Here is a 24,875-nt window from a genome sequence, read left to right as displayed (position 1 = left end):
ACACACACACACACACACACACACACACACACACACACACACACACAGGATGTAGGTACAGATGCACACTCTATTTTCTACTGTTTCCCCTCCTGGTCTCTAGAGCCTTTGTAAAGTCCGAATTCCTCCAAACACACAGACCCTGTTTCCCCATTTAAGACCCCGGCTCACGGTAGGAACTTGACAGAAGTTTGATTGAAGGTGACCCTTAGTAGGGCACCTGATTATACACTGCTTTCCTTCTGCATTAGAGCTCAGGGCTATGAAATCTGCAGATGGTAAGAGCATGCGCCCCCCCCACAAACACACACATACACACACCATATACTACATACCAATATACCAATTACACACACACACACGCACACACACGCACGCACACACACGCCTTCGCGCAAAACTTGTGGAACTGAATAAAAGCCTCTTCTAAAAAGCCATGAAAGCTAAATTGACGCCATTTCCAGGACCCTAGAGAGTCACAGAAGCCTCCCTGGAAATACGGTTTTCAAATTCCTAATGCTGCCCTGTGCTGACACTGCAAAGAAACAAGCTGCTGGGTTGGGCATCGGTGCATGACAGAGTTTGCCTTGTCTCAAGTGAAGCCGTGCTGCTGGTAGGAGGTGGTCACAGGCCTTCTGAGTAACTTGGTACAGCTTGGCTCAGCCCCCAGAATGAATCCAGGGCAGCGGGCCACCATCCTGGCCCCTGGAGGCCTCCCAGCCCTCCCCTACAGTGGCTCCAGGCCCTGCAGCTGGAAGAGGCCTTTCTAGGTCTTACAGCCTGGAGCTTGGCTGGGGTTGCCAGGGTCAGTGGGCTGGCTGCCTTCCCAGCACCGAGCTGAAGGGACTGGTTTGTTTTCTTGGACTGCACGACGGGCCCCGCTGGAGTGTGTGCCAACGAGGAGCCGTTTCCTGGCAGGGGGGAGGCAATCCTAGAGCGCAAACAGAGGCCTGGGTAGCTCACCACCGCCCTGCAGGTCCACTACTGCATCCAGGTTATCGGGAATGGCATTCCAGGAGTCTGCGATGAGCTTGGGGAAGCCCGGGTCCATTTTCTTCTTCACCTCATTGTATCTAGGGACGAGACAGGGAGAAGCAGAGGGAAGCGGGCAGCAATTGCCAAGAGTCTAGAGAAGACCTGGGTCTGAATCCCATACTACTACTTCCTAATCGCATGCCTTGAGACAATCCCCAAGAGAAACTGCCAGCGTGACTGCCACCAGAAGCACATGCCTGTGTCTCTCCCGTGTCTGGTATTCAGCAGGGATTTGGGAATTGGTAGTTTCTTTAAAAACTTTTAAAATTTTAATTTTGAGGGTTTTTTTTTATGTTGTTGGGTGTTTTGCCTACATGTATGTCTGCACACCAATGCATATGAGTTCCCCCAAAAGGCAGAAGAGGGAGTTGGATCCCCTGGAACCAGAGTTAGAGAACCAGAGTTATAGACAGCTATGAACCATGTGGGTACTGGGAATTGAACCCAGGACTTGGGAAAGAGCAGACACTGTTGTTGACTGCTGAGCCATCTCTCCAGGCCCTCCCTTAAACCTTTGATTCCCCACTGCAGTCCAACGGACCAACGGACCAACGGACCAGACAGACCCATAATTCTTTAAATGTGTGGCTTGAACAAATTGCTGCTGCTTCATCTGAGAAACGGAGATGACAAGCCATGTCTGGGAGTTAACCAAGGCTCCGAAAGTTGAGGTTACAATGCAATGTGGTGGGTGTGAGCTCAAGGCCATGAGTCACTGGGCAGACTGCATGCCGCCCAGTCCCAGGCCCAGTCCCAGCTGTCAGGGTACATGTACTGCTGGGCCCCAGATTTAAGGAAAATACCTTGAGCATACCTTCTCCCTAGCTGATATTTTACATTCCTTGGAGAACTTTTTAGTTGCTGCTGCCCTTCCTCTTCCCCTCAGCCTACTAGTTATATTATACAGATTTAACACTGCAAAAGCTCCTAGTGTGTGTCTGTTTATCCCAGGAAACAAGACCAAACCTCACACTCATGGAAGAAACGTCTAAGCAGATCGTTTTCTATCACATCCTGGTAATGGTCAAGCTTTCTTTCCTCTACACAGCATCCTGGATGGCTCTCCTTTTCCCTAGCAGCCAGCCCTACCACCTCCATAGGGGGCTCCAACCTCAGGGGCTGACCCTGAGGCTGTCTTTTGTAGGGGTTTCCCTTTCAACTCCAAGAACTGTCAGAGACACCTTCATAACCACAGCTTCATCTGAACGCAATTTCTTGAAAAGGCTGTTTCTTCATGGCCCAAGTTACCAAAATCAAGTCCCCTAGCTCAAAATCTCCATTCTCTCATCTGTATGACCTCTACTGAGCCCACTATAAATCCCTGGAATTACAATGGTCCAGAGATATGGACCCCAAGCTTCAAGGACTCCCCTTAACATAAGGTGAGGTCAGTAATCAACCCCACTGGATAGTTGAGGTTCAGATAAAGGAAACAACTTGTTTCCATCAAGTTCTTTTCATCCAGAAAGACTCTAGTGCTATCTCCTCCCTGTCCTTCTAGCCTTATCATCTTGACTGTTTATCTACAGATGTAGAAGGTGAAATATTGAGTGCCAGAAGAGACATCTGTGTCCCAGGTTCTCTCCGTATGTCCTTGACCCACTTCATCCTTAGTATCCTGGGTCCAGAAAATGACACTTACAGTAATATCTACATTAAATGAGAAATCCATCCAGATGATTTGCACAGCCTCCACCTGCAGCAAAGCAAGGGTCTGGAAGGCTGTGGCCTCAGTGGGAATTTCCAAAGGCAGGAGCTGAGTACATCCTGGCATTCTGAGGACAGCAGCTCACCCCAGCCCCTCCAGACTCTCTCTTTTTTTCTTGCAACCATGGCCCAAGAAGGTGTCTCAAGTTCTTGTGCTACCTCTCCTGGGACGGACCTGTCTTCTTTGCATGCACAGTCCAGAACCTGGGATTAACCATTTCCACTCTAACCTCTTTACCAAAGGCTCATAGAGCTTCCTAGGCAGAGGATGGTATCTGTTCTGGCATCTAGAGTTAGAGGCCTTATCTAGAAAGAAGATTAGAAGAAACCAGCAACATTTCTGGGCCTTTGACTCTGTGTATGCATGCACACTCTTGTTCACATGGGACATGCCTGTTCTTGCATGTGTACACGCATAGGGCGTGTAGGAGGGAAACTGTGAGAGTACTTCCCACACAGTGCAGGGGAATCACCTAGGCTTTGGGATTCTGAGATTCCTGAATCACGCGTCTGTGAGCCTCCACCCCTACTGCCTGACACACTCAGATTTAAAGATTCAGAATGTGCTTAAACTCGAGAGCCTTAGATGCCATTCAAAGCATGCGGGCATGCGGGAGGGTGTTCCAGAGCCCATGGGCCTAAGGTCTGCTCGACAGTTTCCTGACAGACTGTTTTTCTTCTTGAGGCTTGAGATACCAATCAGCTTAGCTTGCTAAGTATCTCAGCAGTGCTTTCAGAATTCCACCCTGCCATGGGCAGCCCCAGGACATAAACAGCCTCTGAAGCAAGGCAGTTGCTGGTGGGGTGAGGGGAAGAAGGGGAGGAGGAGACAGGAGCCCTGAAGGAAGCAGAGTTGTTTGTTCAGGGATACCAGACAAAGCCTGGGAGTTCCAGCAGTAAGTTCCTGGTTGAGACTTGAAACAATCACAGCCACAGAAGAAGGGGGAAGGAATGGAGCTTTTGTCTGCCCACCCTTTTCCTCACTTATCAAAGGACCCAGAGGGTGACGTGAAGGGGGCACTGGAGAGAAGCAATTTTAAGCTTATCTCGAGGCCAGCACACTTACATACTGCCTTCTCTGGGGCCCCCATCTGGACCTTTGCCTCTCAGTGCTAGAGCCTTCTCTCCAGAGGACTTGGAGCAGAGCCACCTACTTGGAAACTGCTCCCCTGCCAGTCTGCACCACTAGCCAGCCAGCTGCAGACCTGGGGGAGGGCGCCAGCTGCAGACCTGGGGGAGGGCGCCTGTGGCTTTCCAGGGCCTGTTTTGGGTGCTGTCTTCCTCATTTCTTTGGGCTGCCTTGCCTTTCTCTTCTCTCCTTGGGTTTCCACGGACGGACGGCATTAGGAAGACTAGGGCATTCTCCAAGGCCAGACCGCCCGGTTGCCACCCCATAGCTGTGGGAACTGAAAACTAATTATTTAATCTTCTGGAACTGTTTTCTGCATGTGAAAAGCAGGAAACACATTAATTCATACTTCGTCAGGCCTTACAGTAGCACCTGGTCCACAGTGGCAAGAGTAGCGCTATTATCTGTGTTATCTGTGACTGTATTACCAGCTTTTCTGTGAGCTGCCGTAACATGGAGATCTAGACTAGCTCTCTTCCGGCCCAATCAGAGGCAGCTGAAAAAGGGAAGGGGAGTCTGTGGAATAACCCCAACAGTGTCACAAGGAGGCTGCATCCTGTGCTGACTTCTCTTGGAGGGCCTGCTGCCTGGCAGGCTGGAGACCAGGGAGGGGATGTCTACCCACACTGTAATATCAAGCCAAGAGTGTCCTGCCCCATGAAACTAGCCATGTTGCCCTTCTACCTGGTACCTATCCCCCCCCACCCTTACCTCCAGAACTTGTCTCCAGCGAAGATGTACGTCTTCTTGTTCTTACTCCAGTTAAAGGCAGCGTCTACTCGTTGGACATCAGGGGGCAACCCCAGGCTGGTCAGTGGCTTGGGGTACCCTCGCTCCAGGGTACTGGCAGAATAGACCCAGTACTCATTCCCTGAGGGAAGGGACAGAAGATGAGTTGGTGGCTGTGGGAATATGCCTCAAGCCAACCTGTCCCTCCCATCATCTCTCTGGCAGAAGAGCCTACTGGCTATTTCTCAACAGGAAATGGTGTTCTGCTCATATCCCAGCTCTGTACCTAGAAGCAAGCCTCACACATAAGATCATGTTTTGTTTCACTTTGTTCTGATTCAAGTGTAACCTAGGCTGGCTGTGAACTTCCGATCATCCTACCTCTCTCTCTCCTGAGTGCTGGCATTACAAGGAGGCAGACTGCCCCACATGTGACTTCTGAAGGGCTGAGAATTGAACCCAGGGCTTTGTACATGCTAGACAAGCATTCTACCAACTGAACGACATCCCCATCTCATATACACAGGGTTTTATAAGTTAGTTATAAGTTTTACAAAGTTAGTTTATAAGTTAGTTATAAGTTAGTTATAAAGGAGCCAATCAAAGGAGGATAAGTGAAAGATAAGCAGCCGATGTCATACCTGCCACAAGATGCCCCTCTTTCTAGCCCGTATAAAATGCCCTGGGAGCCAAAGTTAGCCTGGCCAGGACCCATAGTCATCAAAGGATGGAGGTGGAAGCTCCGTCCATATATGGGACAGTAAGTGCTCAAATCTTAGCTGAGCCTTCAAGGCCAGCCTGGGCTACATAGCAAATGCAGGGCCAGCCTGAGTTACATCATAAAACCCTGTCTCAAAACAAAGATAAAAGTAACAAGCCTAGTGAAAATGATGCTTTGCTTGGAGTCTAAATAGCATGCATTGAACAGTTTGTTTCTATCCTAGCTTCAGATGTTACTCTACTTTAACTACCTCTATTCAAATAATATATGTTTTTTTAGATTTTATTTTAAAACTGGAGGGCTGGGCCCTGCAGAGATGGTTTGGTAGTTATGAGTGCTTCCTACTCTTCCTGAAGACTGGAGTTAGACTCCCAGGTTGGGCAGCTTACAAGCTCTGCCTCCAGGTTCCTGCCTTGAGTTCTTGCCCTGATTTCTCTGGATGATAGAATATTAGGTAAAATATTCCCTTTCTTTCTCAAGTTGCTTTTGGAATGATTTATCATAGTTGTAGAAATTCTAACTAACTAAGACATGCCTGTACCTCCAGCCCCAGGGGCTCAATGCTTTTAGCCTCTGTGAGAAACCTCCCTCCCCAACACACACACACACACACACACATACACACACACACACACACACACACACACACAGACATACACAATGTTTTAAAAAGTTTGGGTTTAGGGATGTAGCTTGGGTAGTGGAGTAACTGCCTAGTGTGCACAAGGCTCTGAATTCCACCCACAGCATCAAATTAAACAGGTGTGATGGCAAATGCTTAATCCTAACACTTGAGAAGAGGGAGGATCATAAGGTAAAGGTCACCCTTGGCTACACTGCAAGTTTAAGGGCAGTCTGAACTGCATGAGACCCCACCTGTTTCAATCCACACATGCATGCACTTGTGCGCGCGCGCGCGCGCACACGCGCACACACACACACACACACACACACACACACACACACACACACACGTCTTACTAAAGCAGCAGCTACTGGCCAAGCCTCTAGCCCTGAGAAGTTGTTAGGGAAACATAGGCTCTGAAAGAATATTCTGTTTTCTTCTGGGAAAGGAACCAAAGATCAAAGGGAGAGGAAATGTTCTCCTTTGGTTGGGACTAGTTGATGCTGGGTATCTAGACCCATCTCCCAGATAAATCTAATGTGTGTTGGCCAGGGTTTTTTTTTTTTTTTTTTGGGGGGGGGGTGTTTGTTTGTGTGTTTGTTTTGTCAACTTGACACAAATTAGAGTTATCTGGGAAGGGGGACTCAACTGAGAATAATGCCTCCCTAAAATTGGTCTGTAGGCAAACCTGAGCGGCATTTTCTTAATTAGTGATGGGTGTGGGAAGTTCCAGCCCTCTGTGGGTGGGGCCACCGCTGGGCAGGTTGTCCTGCAGGCTGAGCAAGTGATGGGGAGCAGGTCGGTGTTCAGTGCTCATCTTTGGCATCTGCCTCGGTTCCTTCCTTGGGTTCCTGCCCTGACTTGCCTTCAAGCTACTCTACAACTGTAAACTTAAATAAACCATTTCCTACCCAGGTTACTTTTGACCATAGTGTTTTAGCACAATAGGAACCCTAACTAAGACTCTGTGCTTTGGGAAATGATGTTGAGACCGATCCTTAAAGGAGCTGCATTACCTATAAATGCCTGGGAACTGCTTTTGGAGGAGGATCCAGTTAAATGGGAACTGAGGGCCAGCTAGACTCTCCAACATACCTGCGAAGAACACAGCCTTCTCTTCCTGTGGAGCCTCGTACACAGCATCGATCTTTTCTGGGAGCTCAGGCCAGAATGTGGCCACCAGCAAGGGTCCTGTGGGCTTGTCTCGTGGTGTCACTGTCCGCCAGATAAACCTGGAGACAGGAATGAGACACAAGAGGTCACACCTTCCTTCTGGCACTCTGCAGTTCTAACCAGCAAACCCTCCTGGAAATGTGGTAGGGCATTGGGAGGAGGTAAGGTCAAAAGGAGGTTGGAGAGAGACACTGAGGAATAGGAGGGACATTGTTCTGCAAGATGCCAGAGCTGAGTGAGAAGCCACCCTTCACTCTTGCCCACACCTTCTCCAGGAGGCCACCACAGACTGTCTGTGTTTACTGTGTTTCCTTCCTTGGCGCCTCTCAACACCAGCCCTGCGAGCCTAGAGCAGCTGCCGTTTATCTCATCTGTCCTATTTGATTAGAAGCCCACAAAGGCAGCAATTAATGGCACGCACTCCAAAGCATTTTCAGAATTTAAGTGGGATGAATCTGTGTGCTTTGGCAAAATAAAAGCTACATTTACTGAGGGCATACCAAGCAAGAAGCACTTTTATGAATGAGCCTTGTAAAATGTGACCCTCATAACTGACCCCACCCCCTCCTCTCAGCTCCACACTTATCATCACCCTTCAGCACCAAGAGCCCCTGCTGCCCATGATGTCATCCTCATCCTAGAAATTAGTCCCAGGTGTCTCCAACCTTTTGACATTGTAACATGACTTGCCATTGAGTTACAGAACAAAAGCTGTCCTCAGCTGTATGCAGCCTTGAGTGGTTGGGTTGGTCATGAGTAAGCTATTGGTTCTCAAGTTGCTGTCCTCAGACCAGCAGCCCCAGCAGAACCTGGGCTTGCATTCATTAGAAATGCAAAATTACTAGACCTGACCTGTAGAGAGCAGAGTTCTCTGACTTAGGACTGAGACTCTGTTTGAACAAGCCTTCAGGGTGATGCTGTTTGCCAAAGTTGGTTAGCCTAACATTCCTTGCCACGTGTCTTACATCAGCGTGACAAGATTGAACAGATAGACCTGTATCTTGCCTCCATTCATCTCTCTCTCTCCCCCTCTCTCCTTCCCACTTCATCCCACACTTTGGCTGGATGTGGGAAGCCTGTGCTTCTAACTGCCATTGCCAGTCCTCTTGGGACCCAGTCTTGACCTACAGGCCATGCAAAGCTATCAATGGAGAAAGACAAGTCACTGATCCTTCTCTGCCCTTTAAAGCAGCTTTACCCCTCAACATTATACCATGAAAGACAAATTTTTCTTCCACTGTTTAATTTGGGGCAGAACATGGTGGTAGCTCTCTTACTTGAAGCAGCATACCCAAGGCAGGGGCATGATCCTTATTTGCCAAAGGACACTCGGATTATGGCAGTGCCTGGATTTAAGTCCACGGACAATTCTGAAATCCGTATTCAATGATCCAGTAGCACTGCCCTGCCCTCCCAGAGTCTGGGAGGACATTCCCAAACCAGTATTTGAGAATGGGTAATTATTCACAGGCCAATTCAGTGACTCTACTGAAGTCTTTTTGATAGAAAGTGTGGTGCAGTGTCAAAACCAGCCCTGGCCTAGACCTGGGCTGTTTCTGAGATTCCCACTTCTGACAGCTCCATACATGGTCACAGTTTCCACAATGGCAAGTTCTCCAAGCTGGGTACCCTGCTGGAAAATAGAGTCCCCACTTACCTCTTTCCCCTCTCTACAAGGTACAGCAGAACAGCAGCAGCATCTACAATCACTAAAACTGATTTGGGCACTGAGACTTACTATATTTGACTTGCCGCATTTTAAGTGTTATTTTTCTCTCTCTACCTTCTTGTTATCACCTACTGATAGTGATAGACTCTGTAAAAAGCAGAACACACATATCCCACATGTCTTTATGTCTGAAGAGATGCTCTTTGTGGAACAGGAAAAAAAAAAAAAGACTTTCCTTGAGTATCTTTTATTCAAGGAATAATCTCCCTGGGCTCTCTACCCCACCCATATACGTCACAAACTTTTGTCTCTGCTTTAGGATTCCCAACCTGCCCTCCTGTCACTAGACTCACCTCCATTTGAGGAGGCCTGTGCCCTTTTGAAAACAGTGATGTGACATTACCTAGACACTCTATCCCCAGTATAATCTTCCCTTCTGTAACTATCATCAAAACCTACTAAGGCACAATAGAGGCTAAAACGACCTATTGAGATGACAGCAAATAAGGGCTGCCGTGTCAGGCCCCAGTGGGAAAGGATGGGCTTTATCTTGCTGTGACTTGAGGTATCTGCATAGTTTGATATTCCTTGGGGGCCTCACCTTCTCTGAGAAAAAGGAGAAAGAAAATGAGAAGAGAGGGACATGAGGGCAGGACTGGAAGGAGAGGAGGAAGGGGTCTGGGATCAGACTGTAAAGAGATTAAATTAATTTTAAAAAAAGAATTAGTCCATGCAGTATTGTGAATGCCATAGGGTATAAGACTGATAAAGTGGCTTAGTTAAGAAATGACAAGAAGGTGGGCGTATTGGCACATGCCTTTAATCCCAGCACTCAAGGAGGCAGAGGCAGGTGGATTTCTGTGAGTTCAAGGCCAGCCTGGTCTACAAAGCAAGTCCAGGACCACCAAAGCTACACAGAGAAACCCTGTCTTAAAAAGGGGGGGAGGAAAGGAAGGAAGAAAAAAGGAAACAAAAGACAGGAGTGAGCTGGCCCTGCCCCTTGCCAGAGTGGCATGAAATAGCTGGTGCCAGTGGCTTGGGTTCTGGGAGAGCCAGCAAACTGACCAACTCAGCTACCACCCAGGCCAAGACCCAGGACTTTGAGTTGGCCCACCTCAACATCTACCTCATCTATGAACTGCTGGATTTTGTGAAGGAACTCGCCTATAGATCCAAAACTGCGGGATCTCCAAGACACGGGGCAGCAGCAAGATATGTGAGAGGAGTCCTGGTGAGGATCCAGTACGGATGGTGTCACAGAAGCCAGGCTCTAAGCAGACCGACGACTCATCGCAATGGGCATTTCAAGTGGCCATGTTTGAGGAAAAGGGTACACTGTGGATGGTGTGGCACGCCGCAGCTTCAATGGCGAGATCAATTTTATTTTTGTTTGCTTGTTTTAATCTTTTTATTTTCCGTTTTCTTTAAAGGGGGGAAGTCGCAAGGACAGAGGGCCGATGCGGAGGGATTGGGAGTTGCGATTGGGGAGTATAATGTGAAATTCACAAAGAATCAACAAAAAGTTTAAAAAAAAAAAAAGGATGACAGCTAATAGGCCTGAACAAACATACTCTGTGCTGGCATTATTCTAAGCACCAAACTCATCTAATCCTTACATCTGCTCTATTTGATAGGGTTAATATTAGCCCCATCTTAGAGATGGGCAAACTGAGGAACAAAAAAAACAACTAACCTACTGATGATCATACAACCCATCTACACTAGTAGATAGCTAATGTAGAATTCTACCTATCATAGCCCATTTTTCTAACTAGTATACTTCATGACTGGCTAAGTTGATAATTGGATCAATGCATTGAAGGATAATGGAAAATAGGTGGACAGAAGATGCTTGGTAGATAGATGATTGATAGATAGATAGATAGATAGATAGATAGATAGATAGATAGATAGATGAATAGTTGAAAGTAGGAATGGCTGCAGATAGATGATGGATTGATGGATGGATGGATGGGTGGGTGGATGGATGGATGGATGGATGGATAGATAGACTTTTTAATGAGGTCCTAGATAGTACTTTGCGATTGCTCAGGAAGCCAGGACATTATGGTGACTCTCAGCCATTTGTTATGACCTTGTAGAATGAAGGAAATAATCTCTCTCAACCTGTGGTCGCTTGCTATCTATACAGACAGCAATTTGGCCACTTGAGATGAATAGCGTTCTGGGAGAAGGCCAATGGAAGACTGGCTAATTTCCCTCCATTCTTCTCTCTAGAATCATGTCTGGATGTGCCTCACTACATAACAACACAGTCTACCTTTTAGGGTTGAGCTGGAGTTGACTGGGATGCCCAGCTTAGCCATGTTCTTTGGTTTCATCGGTAAAAGAATCTCAGATATGACATGCATGAAGTCTTCAATGGGTGTGTATTGTTTGATTTGGCCTCTTACACTCTGTCATCTGCCAGAAGTATTCACTATTGAGAAGGACTGATGCAGGGACTGACTGCTATTATGCCTACTGCTCTAAGAGCTTAGACACTTGGTAGACCCAGAATTTGAGAACCACCGTGTGATAAGCCACTAAGATCTGTGGGTTGTGAGACACAGAGCAAAAACTTCTTACTGACAGTCTTTCTGTGAGCCCCCATGAGAGCCTCAACAAACAATGGGAACACAAGAACAATAGGAAGGGACAGAGGCCAGACAGTAAGAAAGGCAAAGGGAGCCTCACTCACCTGTCCTTGAAGAAGAAGATCTCGCCACGGATCTGGGCAATGCCATCAAAGACAATGTCCTGTTTGCAGATCTCTGGAGTGACAGGTCCCAGTGTAGGGGTGGGGCCAGTACCAGTGTCAGTATCCGCATCGGGGGAGGGCCCTGGAGAGTGGGGAGACACCTGGCCTTAGACTCTTTCCTCTGCAACAAGGCTTCTCATCTCCAGGCTGGGCCCCAATACTGCTCTCTGAACCCATTAAGGCTACAAAGAAGAGATGTACGCCTCAGTGCAGCCTGAGCTTAGAGTGGCGAAACTAAGAGAAGCCTCCATCTCATCTGGTCTCTTACTTTAAGAACACGGAAGGCCTGCTGGGGCCACTCTAGGGCCGTGGCACTTTCTGAAGGATTTGCTTTCTTATTCCTCATGATGATGAACATGTGAGTCTAGAGAGGTGAGCAGCTGCATCTTTTTCAGCTGGCATGTGGCAGTGGTGACAGAACTGCAATGTCACACCGCACTGTCTACAGCTGTGTTAGGTGTCCCTAGGCTTCCCTACCAAGTTCCACTTTAACTACTTTACCTGGTCCAGGAAGCACGAGGACAAATATATAATAGGTTTTTTTGTTTGTTTGTTTGTTTGTTTTTTTAAGAAATGGACTGGCTGTTTAGCCTCTAGCCTTGCGGAAAGCAAAGACCAATAGGCAATCATTAATTGCAGGAACTGGTATTTGTTATGTTTCTATCACAAACTAAAACACTAGAAATGTTCATTCCGGTGTCATCATTCCCATTCCATATAAGAGAAAAGCTTGCCCTGTGGGCACCTCACATTTCCGGATCCTAAACCCTACCTGGCGCCTGAAACCCAGTTGACCTTGGGCCAGACAGACTGCCTTTTTCCAGCCTCAGTTCACATACCTAGCACATGGAAATCCCTAAAGATGGGGAACCAAGAAAGGCACTCATAGCTAGTGTTTAGAAAGGACAGGGCTGTCTGAGAAGTCCTTTGGAGCATTACTCTTAAGGCTGAGGACCAGGCACGATTCACGTACTCACCTTGCCAATGTCCCTAGTCATTCTAGCTAGATGAGATCTGCCATTTCCCACTTCTGTGTCCTCCCACCAAGGCTGTGGGATACTCAAAGACACCTCTACTCCCAAAGGCCCTCAAGCTGATGCTTACCATAGAGCTCCTGGATCCCTTTGATGTCATCATGGGATAAGCGGAAATTCTTGGTGTAGGTGTAGATAGGAGCCATCAGAGCCCCAGGGTCCTGTGAGTGCTCCAACCCCATAGCATGGCCGAACTCATGGGCTGCCACAAGGAACAAGCTATATCCTGAGTGCCAAAGCAAGGATATGGGGAAGAATGAGAAAGAGAGAGAGAGAGAGAGAGAGAGAGAGAGGACACACAGGCATGAAGACTTGTCTCATATGAAAGAGATTTTGGGGGGACATTTCCAGGGTGGGGCTAACAGTTCTGGAAGGTTTCATTCTTGGTCAGAGAATGCTGTTGCTTTTGAGTAGGTCAGCTGACACACGCTTGCCCTTTCCCAGTGATGGCTGTATGTGGTATGAGGAAGACAGAAGGAGCGAGCGTCTACTTCAAGTTCTCTCTGTTAAAAACCACGCTTTCTGGCTTTTTGTAGAGTTGACATAAAACCTGCTGCTCCGGATCTCAAAGATGGGGAACAAGAGGGATAGTCTGGCCTCAGAGATTCACTGTTTCTTCCCAGGAAAGAGAGGAAGAAAAAACAGATACATTCCCCTGGGAATGTGGCTTGATGATATATCATTTGCCTACTGTATGCCAGCAACTCCATTCCTGCATGGCTTGCTCAGGCTTGGCCAGGAACAGTAGGTAAATCATGCGCCACACCCTCTTGTGATTATCCCACGGGCCCCACTATCTCACACACAAGAACAAAAAGAAAACAACAACAAAAACACCAAAACAACAACAACAAAAACCTGCACACACACACACACACACACACACACACACACTCAAATGAAAGCTAGAGCCAAGAGTGGTGTTATCTATCTATAATCCCAGTACTTGATAAGCTGAAGCATTTGGATTGTGAGCTTGAGATCCATCTGGGCTACATAGTGAAACCCTGTCTCAAATAACGAGTAAGTTAAAACTGCCACCACATTGCAGTTGACTTAACCCGCTGTGGACCACGACCTCAGAGGAAGAGAGACAAAGGGACTGGTGCAGATGGACATGCAATGACGAGAGCAGGCAATGAAGTGACACAGGCCCTGACGGAACATTCTGATTTAAACTTCCAGCCTCCAGAATCAGGAAAAAAAATCAGTTTCTGTTGTTTTAATCCACCAGTATGTTATGCTTTATTCATGGCAGCCTGAGGGGCCGCAAACTCCACATTGATGGGGATCCCACCTTAGGCAGAAGTAGCACAGAGCAGGGATGTCAGCATATCTCCTGGCATAGCATTCGGTGGGCAAAAAAAAAGAAAAAAAAAACCCTAAGAAAACCTCATTTGGCCAGCTTCTGGCATTCACCAACATCCACCTCATTACAGGAAAAAAACAACTACATTAGCAGAAGGAAAGAGTGTTCCAGTTAGCACTAAGCATCCATGAAACACAGCCTAGAATCATCACTAAAAACTCTCAGTTGAGTAGTTGTCTTCATCAGCTTGGTCTCCCAGCATGTCCATGAAGAACTGTCTTATCATTCATTAACTGATGCAGAAACACGGCCTACTGTGGGCAGCTCTATTCCCTAGGTAGGTATCCTGAGTTGTGTGAGAAAGCCAGCTAAGCAAGAGCCTGTGAGCTAGATAGTGGTATTCTGCCACTGTTCCTGCAACCAGGTTCTTGCCATAAGTTCTTGCTTTGACTTCCCTCAATGATAGATTGTAACCTGGGAGTGTAAGCCTTTTAATAACCCTTTTCCCCCTAAGTGTTTATTCACAACAACAAAAATCAAACTGGAACAGAGGCCTGCCTAATTCTGGCAGGTATTGGACCCGTCCCCTTACCTGAACATTTTGGACTACCTAAAAACTAAAGCCCTGTGCCTCTAGGCCCTTGAAAGCTAGGCCCAAAGCACCTGCTCATAGTCCTGACAACAATAAGGTCATTGAATGTCTCCTGGTAATGACAGTCCTGCATGGAGGGATAGCTGGAGTGGAAGGCAAGAAAGGAAATAGCACTCCTGATACCCATTCAGGATCGGTGCCTGGTAATAGGGTCTCATTTTAGAGGCTGTGTGAGTGTCTGCCTGAATTGGCTGGGCCTAAGCAGGGAATCTGGCTTCCCTAGGACTGAGCAGAGTCTCCACTGTGGAGGTCTGAAGGAACAATGGGGGTATCTTATACGGGGACAATGTCTATGCCGAAAGCAGTCTGGGCCTCAGAATGTTCCAGCTCAGGTATGGAGGAGTGTCCAGTGTCTTTACCCAAAGGCCGGGGCCTCATACCTTGGTCAGGACAGAAGCCCCACTTCCGGTCATCATCGTAGTTGGCTGTGGTTGCACACCATACCTTCCCATCACTACGGCCAGCACTGGTGCAGCTCTCATGCTTGTTGCCCAGGAAAGTGAACGGGAAGACACATGGGGCACCTTCTGAATTTCCACCCACAGTGGACATAGCTGTGGGGTAAGGATACAGGTCAAGGGGCAGCAGAGGATCTGAGGCCACTACCAGTAAACAGAGACAAGACACTGACATTAGCATGCACTCACTGGCTACCGACCCATTCTATTCACCTCCACTAACAACCCCAGCACAGTAGAGACCCTATAGTAACATGTCATAGATGAGAAACCTGAGGCTTGAAGAGATTGCTGAGCAGATATGCTAGAGCCAAGCTTTATACCCAGGAAACCACAGTTCAGAGTCCAGGACTGGACCCCTGTAGATGGGAGCAGAAAGTCCAGACACACAGAGGGGTGAGCAAGCTGATGGTCTCAACACACGGCCCTAAAAGACGAGCCTTTACGCACAGTCTGGCCAGAAATCAACAGCACAACTGCATCAGCTGATTCCCAGGCTCATGTGGTACTGGCAGCTAATCTTGGGGAAAGACGCTGTAGGTGAACAAGTGAGGATTAAACAGCAAAGCGCTTGCTTGCCACTGGGAAGCAGAGAGAGGCACGGTTACCCACCCGTCTCGGGGCAGAAGCCATACTTCTTATCTCGGTCGTAGTCCTCCGTGGTGCCGCACCAGCGGTAGCCGTCTGTACGGCCCTCAGTGGTACAGCTGTTGTAGGAGGTGCCCTGGAAGCGGAACGGGAACTTGCAGGGCTGTCCATCTGCATTTCCGCCCATGGTAAACAAGGCTGAGGAGAGAAAGAGAGGGAGGAGGAGCCCTTGAGAGAGGTATCTGCCTGGGCAGAGCTGGCTGGTCACCCACTTGGTGGTGGTTCACACAAGAAAAGTTATTGCTGTGTTAAAAATATTCACTACAAACCATCTCCAGTGGCTGGAGAGATGGCTCTGCAGTTAAGAGCAATGCCTGCTCTTCCAGAGGACCCAAGTTTGGTTCCCAGCACCCACATCAGGCAGTTCACAACCATCTGTAACTCCAGCTCCAGGGGATTTGATGCCTCTAGCCTCTGCGGGTGCCTGAAACCTTGTGTACGTACTCACATAAGGACACACATACCCATACATAATTAAAAATGATGAAAAGAAATCTAAAAATGTTTCTGATAGTTAGTGCAGAAAGCTTCAGTCCTTTTCAACAGTCCTACTGCTGTTGTAGTCAGCTCCTTCAGAACGGAGAGGAGGAGGCAGGCACAGCTTGTAATCTTTGCCTCCCACTCTGATGACCCCAGGATGGAGCATGAGTGGAGAATGGGGAGAGGTGGGATCAAGGTCAGCCTGTCTGTCTCAGGCTCTCCCAAGGCTCCTATCCCTCTATCCGCTCCAGAGTTACAAAATGGTGTGTCTCTGGAATTGCCAACCAGCAAAACCACAAGAGCGTAACAAGGACCATCTGTGCACAGCGGTGCCAGAGGTGACCTCACTAGGCCTGCTAGCCATACCGCGAGCTTAATGGAGCCCAACCCCTGGCCTCCCAATGCAAGAATGGGGGTGGGTCTCTATTTTAATTGCTCTGCTCATCCCCAAACAGGAAACCTTTTCTGATGAACCAAGAAGAGTGGGACCTAGAAAGAGGCTAAACTGAGTCCAGAAACCCTGGCAATTCAGAGTCAGGAAGGATAAAGTGATAACTTTGATCCCACCAGCTGTGTTGCTACCACCCAGAAAGTCCATCTCCTCTGGGACCCACCCTCTTCCCAAAGAGAAGGTCAGGGAACAGACACTGAATCAGCAGTCAGAAGGGGCTGAGTAACCAGAATTGCTACCCCAAGACCCAAACACATGTGCATTGTGCGTACTTGCACCTGGCTAAGGACCAAATAAATGGCCAATGCCTGACACAGAGGGAACCTTTCCAAGCTTATGAAGTTCGAGGCTGTTTTCCATATCTATTCACGAAGCCTGTTCCAACAGATGGGCTGATTCAGGAAAGGGTTTCTGTCTTTCCCCATGTCCTACTGGGAAACTCAAGACTTGTATTTAAAAATCTCTGAGTTACTAATAGTCAATAGCTTTGAGTCTTAGCACAAAGTTTAGCGTTGGTGATAAAAGCATAAACAAGGCTGTGGATAGAGCTCAGTGGTGGAGGAGAGCATCTCTAGCATGTGTGGGGTCATGGGTTGAAGCTCCCCAACAAAGAAAGAAGGAGAAGAAGAAATGTAAACAGGAAGCCAATTAGAAACTCTTTGTTTCTTCCCTTCTACCCAGATGACTGGTGCTAGTGTTATGTTGCAATAGGAACAGCAAGAGTCACAAACATACACAATTATAGTACCTCCTGACCCCAAACAGACTGTCCTCAGTCTCTGACCCCGGAAAGTCTTTATGGGCTGGGGGATAAGCTAATACTTAGAAGTATGTTTGTATTTTTTCCCATTTCTCCAACATTTTCTGGGCTTCTGATCTCTAGAACCATTAAGTGAGATGCCCTGGCCAAATATGATGTTATACATACATTTAAAAAGATTTATGATTAGAAACTGTGTCCAGGAAGCTTTCAAAGTTGATTGAATGTACATCAATACCCTTCCCCTTTTCACACTTTTAGCTCAATAGATGGTAGAAGGGGGTAAATGTTTCAAGCTCTGATGAGCACATACACACACATACACAAATACTGAATGGAGCTGGATGCCTCTGGCTGACACAGGGACAAACAGAGTCAGATGCCATAGTTGTGACCACTCAAAGTGACTCTCTTTAGTGCAGTGGGACCAGTGGGAGAGGGATGGCTCTTATTTTCACACTGGAGTCCCTACTTGGATCAGGTACTAGCTTGGACTGAGCCCTCTTCTCCTCCCACTGCTAAGCTCTTGATCTGTCTCTTTGCCTCGTCTCTCTTCTCCAGCTCTGCTGTCCTTGAGCCTTAGGTCTTTTTTCGGAGTGTAAAGCGGCCCCAGAAACAACCGAGAAACATCTAAGGTCATTCTCTTGTATGTTAGAAACAATAATCAATATGTCAAATCCACGATTTCACAAATAATACTGCTAATAGTGAGACTTTTAAAAACTCACTTAGTGAGTTAGGTAAATATGAAGGAAGTACATATGGTTATGTAGCACAAAAGTAGCATTTAAGTTAGACCAGACCACACCCATGGTGGTGGTCCCCTGTGACAGTGGTCCCACAAGGTCAGGCTGACTGGTAACTTTGTACCCTTCTCAGCCTGTGTAAGGATACTGTGTTCACACAGTGATGATAAACTGGCAAAACTACTCATTGCTTAGATTGAGTGCCTGTCCTTAAGCAATACAGTGGAGGCGGGAGGTAAGGATGGCTGATATCAAGATATTGGACACTTGGGATGAGCGGATCAAGGTTGACTGGCCTGTGGAATGTGGAAGGTGTAGGCAGAGCAGAAACCCATGCAGGCTGGAGACCTACATGGGTAGGATGAGGGTTGGGGCCAGAATAGACGCTCACCTTCATGGGGGCAGAAGCCGTACTTGCCATCCTTTTCGAAGTTATACGTGGTGGAGCACCAGAGGAAGCCATCACTGCGGCCGGTGTCAGTGCAGCTGCTGTATTCCCGACCATTGAACAGGAAGGGGAACTTGCAGTACTCGCCATCAGCATTGCCGTACTTTACCCGGACCACTGCAGGGCACACAGAGCATGGGACCCACCTTTTCAGGGCCTTCCTCAGACACAGGGCTGTGGGCTCACCCCGAGGCTGACTTCCCTCCCGCTCCTGTTACCCTGATCCCATCACAGGAAATGAAGGGCTTAAGGTTAGTTTAGGTTGCTAGGAGACAGGGAAGAACGCCACCTATGGAGGCTGTCTTACCTTGCCCTTCCCCCAGGGTCCACAGCTCATCATCATCAAAGTGAGAATCTCCCCCAACACCAGTGCCTGGGGCGAAGGCATGTGCCAGGAGTCCATCCTTGCCATCAAATGGGTATCCATCTCCATGTTCTGAAACCCACATTGATTCTTAGCTTTATCTTCCCCCCGCCCCCTCGGTCCTTAAGCCCAGCTACACCTTAATCTGTGTTTGGAGCTCCTTAGCCTTCCAAAAACCTCTCCACTTCCTTTCTCCCATTGGGGTTATGTAAAATAGCATTGCAGGGAGTCAGTGGGAAAGCTCTGGCTTACTCCTCTCACCTTCACCTCAGATTTCCCTTTGCTGTGATCATTGCCATCAGCACCCACCCACACGCCTACAGTGCCACCACAGCATGAGAAGCACATACCCTCCTGACACCCACACCCTCCCACCAAGGCTGTCTTCCTCACCAGGCCCTATCATGCTATCACTATCCACAGAGCTAGCCTTCAGGCCTAATATTCACCCAACTTACTCCCACGTCTACGCTGCTCTTCCTCTGCCCTCTGCCTTCACTGCATTAGCACCTAGGATCCGTACCACCGGCCTTCATGTTTATGTTGCTGCCAGTTCATACCAATAGCTTCTATGGTAGCTTAGCCCCGGATTCTAGTCCACTTCCTTCCATGGTTGCTATTGTGACCATACTGAATTTTAAATAAAAAGGTCTTTCTTATTACTTTAAATCTAAGTAGCCATGTGCACTTATGAGATGTCACTTATAGGGTACAGTAGGTTCTCACTGCACGCCGGGCACACTGCACTGCATCCTCTGCTCTCACAGCAGTGGCTCTCCCGGGTCTGGGACATGCTCTTCTAGCTCCTGTCTAACCCACATCCAAACCTTCTTGGCAAGCTGCCCTCAGGATCCCCACACTCCTCAAATGTCTACCCATGCCCATTGTCTCTCTGCTACCCAACTCTCCAGCCCCTGTCTGCCTACCCCAGCGGCCAAAGTTGATCATGATGTCAGCTTCCCCATCATGGATTCGAGAAAAGCGTAGTGGAGTCACATCACTCCATACTTGTAAAGCCCGAGCAAAGGCATCATCCACTGTCTCAGGGTCCAGGTCGGGTGTGTAACCTATGATCCTAGAGGGGGTAGAAATGCATATGACTATGTTCATATGCACAGCAGCACAAGTGTCTATGTGCGCAGCGTGTGTGCATGAGTGTGTGTAAGTGTTCTAATGTGTTGAGCACAGGTCACTAAGAACACCCCCTCATAGTGCCCTGATGTCTCCAGAATCTCAGACCTTCTTGTCTCTCATTCTCGTTCAAGAGCACCAGGGACACAAACAGCATGATATCAGACAAAGGGCAAAGATCCTACCCTTGATCAGTACCAGCCACATAGAGTGGAGGTCTTAACCCAATTAGCAGCCAATCATAACAACACTAGATCAAAAACACAGTTATCAGATGAACATCAAGCTTCCTCCACCTACCCAATGACCCAGATGACAATAACAGCCATCAATACTTTGCAGACCCTTGCTCTGCAACAAACACTGTAAATCTTTAATTTGCATTGTAAATCTAATTTAGTTTCCTAACCACCCCTATGAGGAGCAGATTTCTTAGTCCTGTTCCATAGGCAAGGATACCAAGTCAAAGCACAGAATAAGGCCATGGTTAGTGAATATGAGACTCAAGTCTAGGTCTGCCTGGCTCCACTCACCAAGAACTCTGTATGCAAAGTGCATGGATGTTCAGCTCCCAGTAATGACACCTCATGGACCCCCTGAATTGAGAAGGCAATTCCTAAGGACACACACATCCCTCGGTCTGCCACCCCGGTCCCTCACTGGCACCTGTATGTGATCTGGTTCTTGTCCCACTTGGGCTTGCGGGGGAAGAAGTTGTAGTTGGCCACATCTGGGTTACCACATCTCGGCTTCCGCATGGTCTCAATGGTGTTCTGGTCAAGGTCACCTGTCTGGGGCAGCCCAAAGAACTTCTGCATCTTCTTAAGGGTATCCTTCAGCACGAAGAGGTTGCAACTCTCCTTGGGGCAGCCGTAGAAAGTGTTCAGGTATTGCTGAAAGAGACAGGCAGTCTCAAAGCCAAGAGCCACAGTGGCATGGCAAAGTACAAAGCCCCAACTGCTCCCCCAAAGATTACCTAACTGGGACAGGATGAAATCAAGGAGCTCAAAGACACTGAGTGGATCTTAGGCTCCCCAATGAGTTCTGTCACCCACTAGTGGAATGATGCATTTGTAAATGGCATAGCTACCACATTTTATTTCCCTGAATTTAGCAGATGATAACTTATGTTAAACACACACACACACACACACACACACACACACACTTCCTGTCATGCAGAGGGAGAATCTAAGAAAAAGCAGTTTAAGAACTTGCTAACGGTGACACCACTCACAGATGGCAGACCCACACTTGACACCAAGCAATCATACTCCAGAGCCCATATTTGAACCTGGACACCCCAGCATCTATGCAATTGAACCCCTCCCCAGCAACAGACCTACACATACATCATCTTCCTCATTTTTTTTTCTTATGAAGAAATTCAAGGATTGTGTGCAGGGGGTCTGGTAGCAGACCTGAGTTCAAATCTTAGGTCCATCACTTCTAAAAAGGTCCTGGTCTTACTCTTCAGGGGGTTCTCCTGCACACTCCCAACCAGCTGCTCAGCAAGCACTGTTTGATATCTACCATGCGTCAACCTTTGTGCTCCTGCTGGGGTAAACAGATGATCAAGGCAGGCACTTCTAGTCTGTAAGTTTCAAAACCCATTGCAAGAACATGGGTGGTTCACAAACAGATGCAAACTTAAATACAAGGGAAGGTTTGGCTGGAATGGTGAAAGGGAGCCAGAAGTTATCACGACTGGTTCTTACTTGCTTGGTGGCACTCAGCAAAGGGAGGAAAGGGGGCATGACAGTGATGACGGCAATGGTGATACAGCAGTAATAATGCCTGACCTGAACTGAGTGCTTCCAAAGTGCCAGACACTCTTCTAAGTATCTAAGAGCACCTGCCCACTTATCACCAATATGCTGCCACTATGGCCCTCTGACTTCAGTGAAACAGCCCTTCAGTCCTAACGAGACTTGACAGGCTCAGGTAAGATGATCGAGGAGGAGGGTTCCCCTTTCTGAAGAATAGGGTAGGGGGGATAAGAGGGAAGAGGGGAGGAAGGTGGGACTGGGAGGGGGCTACAATCAGGATGTAAAGTGAATAAATAATACAAAAGAAATTTAAATTAAAAAGAAACAGCATACAAACAAACAAACAGACACAAAAAACACCAGCCACTCCGGAAGTTAAAACAGTCATCTGAGATCACCAGGCCGGAAGGCTGACACACTCCCTGAGAGGACTTGCAGGGAGTCCCCTAAGTTCAAAGCCCTCTCCTTTTTTTCTTTTTTGTTTTGGGACCTTTTTCACTTTAAGTTGAACCCAGGAGGTTTCTTGCCTCAGTCTCCCCATGTGTGTACTACTTGGTCGGAGCCCCCTCCTCTCCCTACACACACCTCCGCCTGCACTGCCTTCGGTCAGTAAAGACTTCCTTAGGCAGCAGAAGGCAAGGGGACCCAGGTAACTGCTCCCCCTCTCAATTTCAGCCAACGGGCATGTCACCGATACTTTAGACCCCTTAATACATGTTTTGGTGACCCCCCCCCAACCATAAAATTTATTTTCACAGCTACTTCACAACTGTACATGTTTTCACTTTTACTGTCTGACTTGCAGGGTATATTATTTGCGTCTTTTCACACACCCAAGAGGTGGCGACCCACAGGTTCAGAATCGCTGTTGTAAGGCAGGGTTGGGGAAAGAGAGTTGGTGTCCCCAAGGGCATGTGATTCCTAGTTCTGGTAGACTGGGAAGGAGGCTGCTGGAGGATTTCTAGAATGACTAAATAAAGGCAATAAAGGTACAAACGTCCTGAGACCAGCAAAGCGTCTAAGGCATCGCATGGCCGATGGCTGGCGAAAGGTGCCTGCTCCTTACTGTGGGGATTGCCTTGCAGCAGTCTCCTGATCTAACTTATGCGATGCTGCTGCCAGGGCGCCTTAGAGACAGGCGCACGCTCACACAACAACATCTGAGCCTCAGCTAGGGAGCCTGGCCAAGAAGGAGGTCGTGCTGGCCGCTGGCCGACCCCAGCCAGGCTCAGTCCGCCCCCGCCCCACGCGCCCAGGCCCTCTGCGCCTGCCTGGAGGGTTGTTTCCTTGCTTCCTCTGACCCCAGGGAAAAGTTTCAAGAAACTCTACCCGGACCCTCCTGAATAACTTCTGCCTTTCAACCAAGGCACCAAAAATGCACTTTCTGCCTCCCTCTAGCCTTAATTACTTGCCAAACGGTCCCCCCTAGAGTCTCACCAAGGGCCATTCTCCAGATGCATGCCAAAGTTTCCCAGAAGTTTGCCAAACCTTGCTCTGGCTATTCTTTTATGTGCAAAGGTTTATATAAATTATATGCCAAAGTACCACCACCCCTCCATTTTCAAAAGATTCCCCCTTAAACTGATTGTCCTAAAGGTCTGCCAAGACGCCTGCCAGAGGCTTTGTTGCCAACTCTCCTGATGCGTCCAAAAGACATTCATAACGACCGCCTAGAACCAAATCCCTTGAGAAGACAAAGTCCCTGTTATTCACAAAAACAACCCTTTCCAGATGTTTTTCAAGGCAATCACCTCCTTCCTTTGCTCCTTCTTGGTCCCTTGAATGTAGCCCCGAACTTCTCCAAGTTACTTATCAAAGGCCTCCTCTTCTTAAAGCCCCTCCCCATCATTTACAAAAGCCATCCCCTCCATCAACTAGCCAAGAAGGAGACCCTCGAAGATGTTTACCCAAGTCCCTCCCGGCGAAGCTGTGTGCCGGCAGAGGGGGTCAAAAGGAGGGTGGGCCTGTGTCCTCCGCTTCCTAAGTTTGTTTAAACTTGGCTCGGTGAAGCCAGCGTAGCAACTTACCACTGCCAACTCTTTGTCTGTTTTGGGGGCGACATCGCCGGGGAACTTGATGATGGGCGATGGTGCAGCGAAGGTGCGGCCCAGCAGGCAGCACAGGACGCAGAGAACCCGCAGAGGGCCGGTGAGCGCTCTCCAGGCCACTGGTGCCTCCATCGTTGCGCTCCCGGGCTCCGCGTGTCACCCTGAGGTCGCTGGCTGTGTGCTGGGGTCCGCCCGATGGCGCCTGCTCTGCTCGGTGTGCGGAGATCGCCTTACTCAATTGCCTCTGCTTCGCAGGTTTCAGGGGCTCATAACGGGACCCCCGCGTCCCAACACGCGCCACTGCCGCGGGTGCTTGCAGGTCCTGGCAATCCCTTTGTATATTTAAAGCCCTGGATGCACACACAGCCTCCAGCCACCCGAGGGGAAGTCTGGATGCAGCGGAAACAAGGGCGGGCAGACGCCAGATGTGGCCGGCTGGGCTGGAAGAGTGCTGGCAGCACCGGGTGGAGTGGGGAGGGTGGGGAAATGAGGGGATGAGAGGGATGGCCCAGTTCGACCCGCCCCTCGGCTCCCCAACCCCCACTCTCCCTTCTCAGATTCTTCCTACCTCTTCTTCCATTTCCCATCCCCCTTCTGCCTCCAGATACCCAGGGTCTCCTAGCTCGCTAGCTGGTGGCCTTCTCCACCACTCCTCCTGTACACCCGGCTTCTTCTACAAGCTCCTTTCCAGGAGCACAGCTAAGGACCGCTGGCACTAAACAAATGATGCTAGCTCCTTGTAGGCTCTTGCTGTTTAGAGACTGGATGGTAGCCTTGTCTTTGAAGGGATATCCAGAACAGGACACTGAGCTCCCAGAGACAGAGGTCAGAAAAGTGATGGTTAGAAATAAGAGACCCCCGACCTTTATTGATGGTCCAAAGCAGAAATTTTGGATAATCAGCCATGGAGACACAAGAGAGGAAATCAATAGAGGTAGAAAGAATCAGATACAAGCTAATAGAATCTAGTTGACTTCCCTTCCTTCCTTCCTTCCTTCCTTCCTTCCTTCCTTCCTTCCTTCCTTCCT

The 24,875-nt window shown here is 48.5% G+C and overlaps 1 protein-coding gene across 1 annotated transcript in view; it reads right to left on the bottom strand.

Moving 5' to 3' along the window:
• The window catches only part of Mmp2 (matrix metallopeptidase 2), a 25,909-nt gene extending 1,657 nt beyond the window's left edge, over positions 1–24,252 (bottom strand). The window contains exons 1-12 of the mRNA XM_055621580.1: positions 23,827–24,252; positions 20,697–20,923; positions 19,826–19,974; positions 18,843–18,971; positions 18,479–18,652; positions 15,615–15,788; positions 14,925–15,098; positions 12,654–12,809; positions 11,490–11,631; positions 7,042–7,178; positions 4,583–4,742; positions 964–1,073 (exon numbers count right to left, since the gene is read on the bottom strand). Of these exons, the coding sequence (XP_055477555.1) occupies positions 964–1,073; positions 4,583–4,742; positions 7,042–7,178; positions 11,490–11,631; positions 12,654–12,809; positions 14,925–15,098; positions 15,615–15,788; positions 18,479–18,652; positions 18,843–18,971; positions 19,826–19,974; positions 20,697–20,923; positions 23,827–23,979 (1,885 nt within the window). The 5' untranslated portion in view covers positions 23,980–24,252. The remainder of the gene's footprint in view (positions 1–963; positions 1,074–4,582; positions 4,743–7,041; positions 7,179–11,489; positions 11,632–12,653; positions 12,810–14,924; positions 15,099–15,614; positions 15,789–18,478; positions 18,653–18,842; positions 18,972–19,825; positions 19,975–20,696; positions 20,924–23,826) is intronic.
• Between the last annotated feature and the right edge of the window lie 623 nt (positions 24,253–24,875).

Source organism: Psammomys obesus, unplaced genomic scaffold, assembly GCF_907164565.1.
Source record: "Psammomys obesus unplaced genomic scaffold, mPsaObe1.curated_primary_1811, whole genome shotgun sequence".
Classification (NCBI taxonomy): Eukaryota; Metazoa; Chordata; class Mammalia; order Rodentia; family Muridae; genus Psammomys; species Psammomys obesus.
Note: the sequence above shows the minus strand (reverse complement) of the source record. Positions and strands in the feature narration are given on the sequence as shown.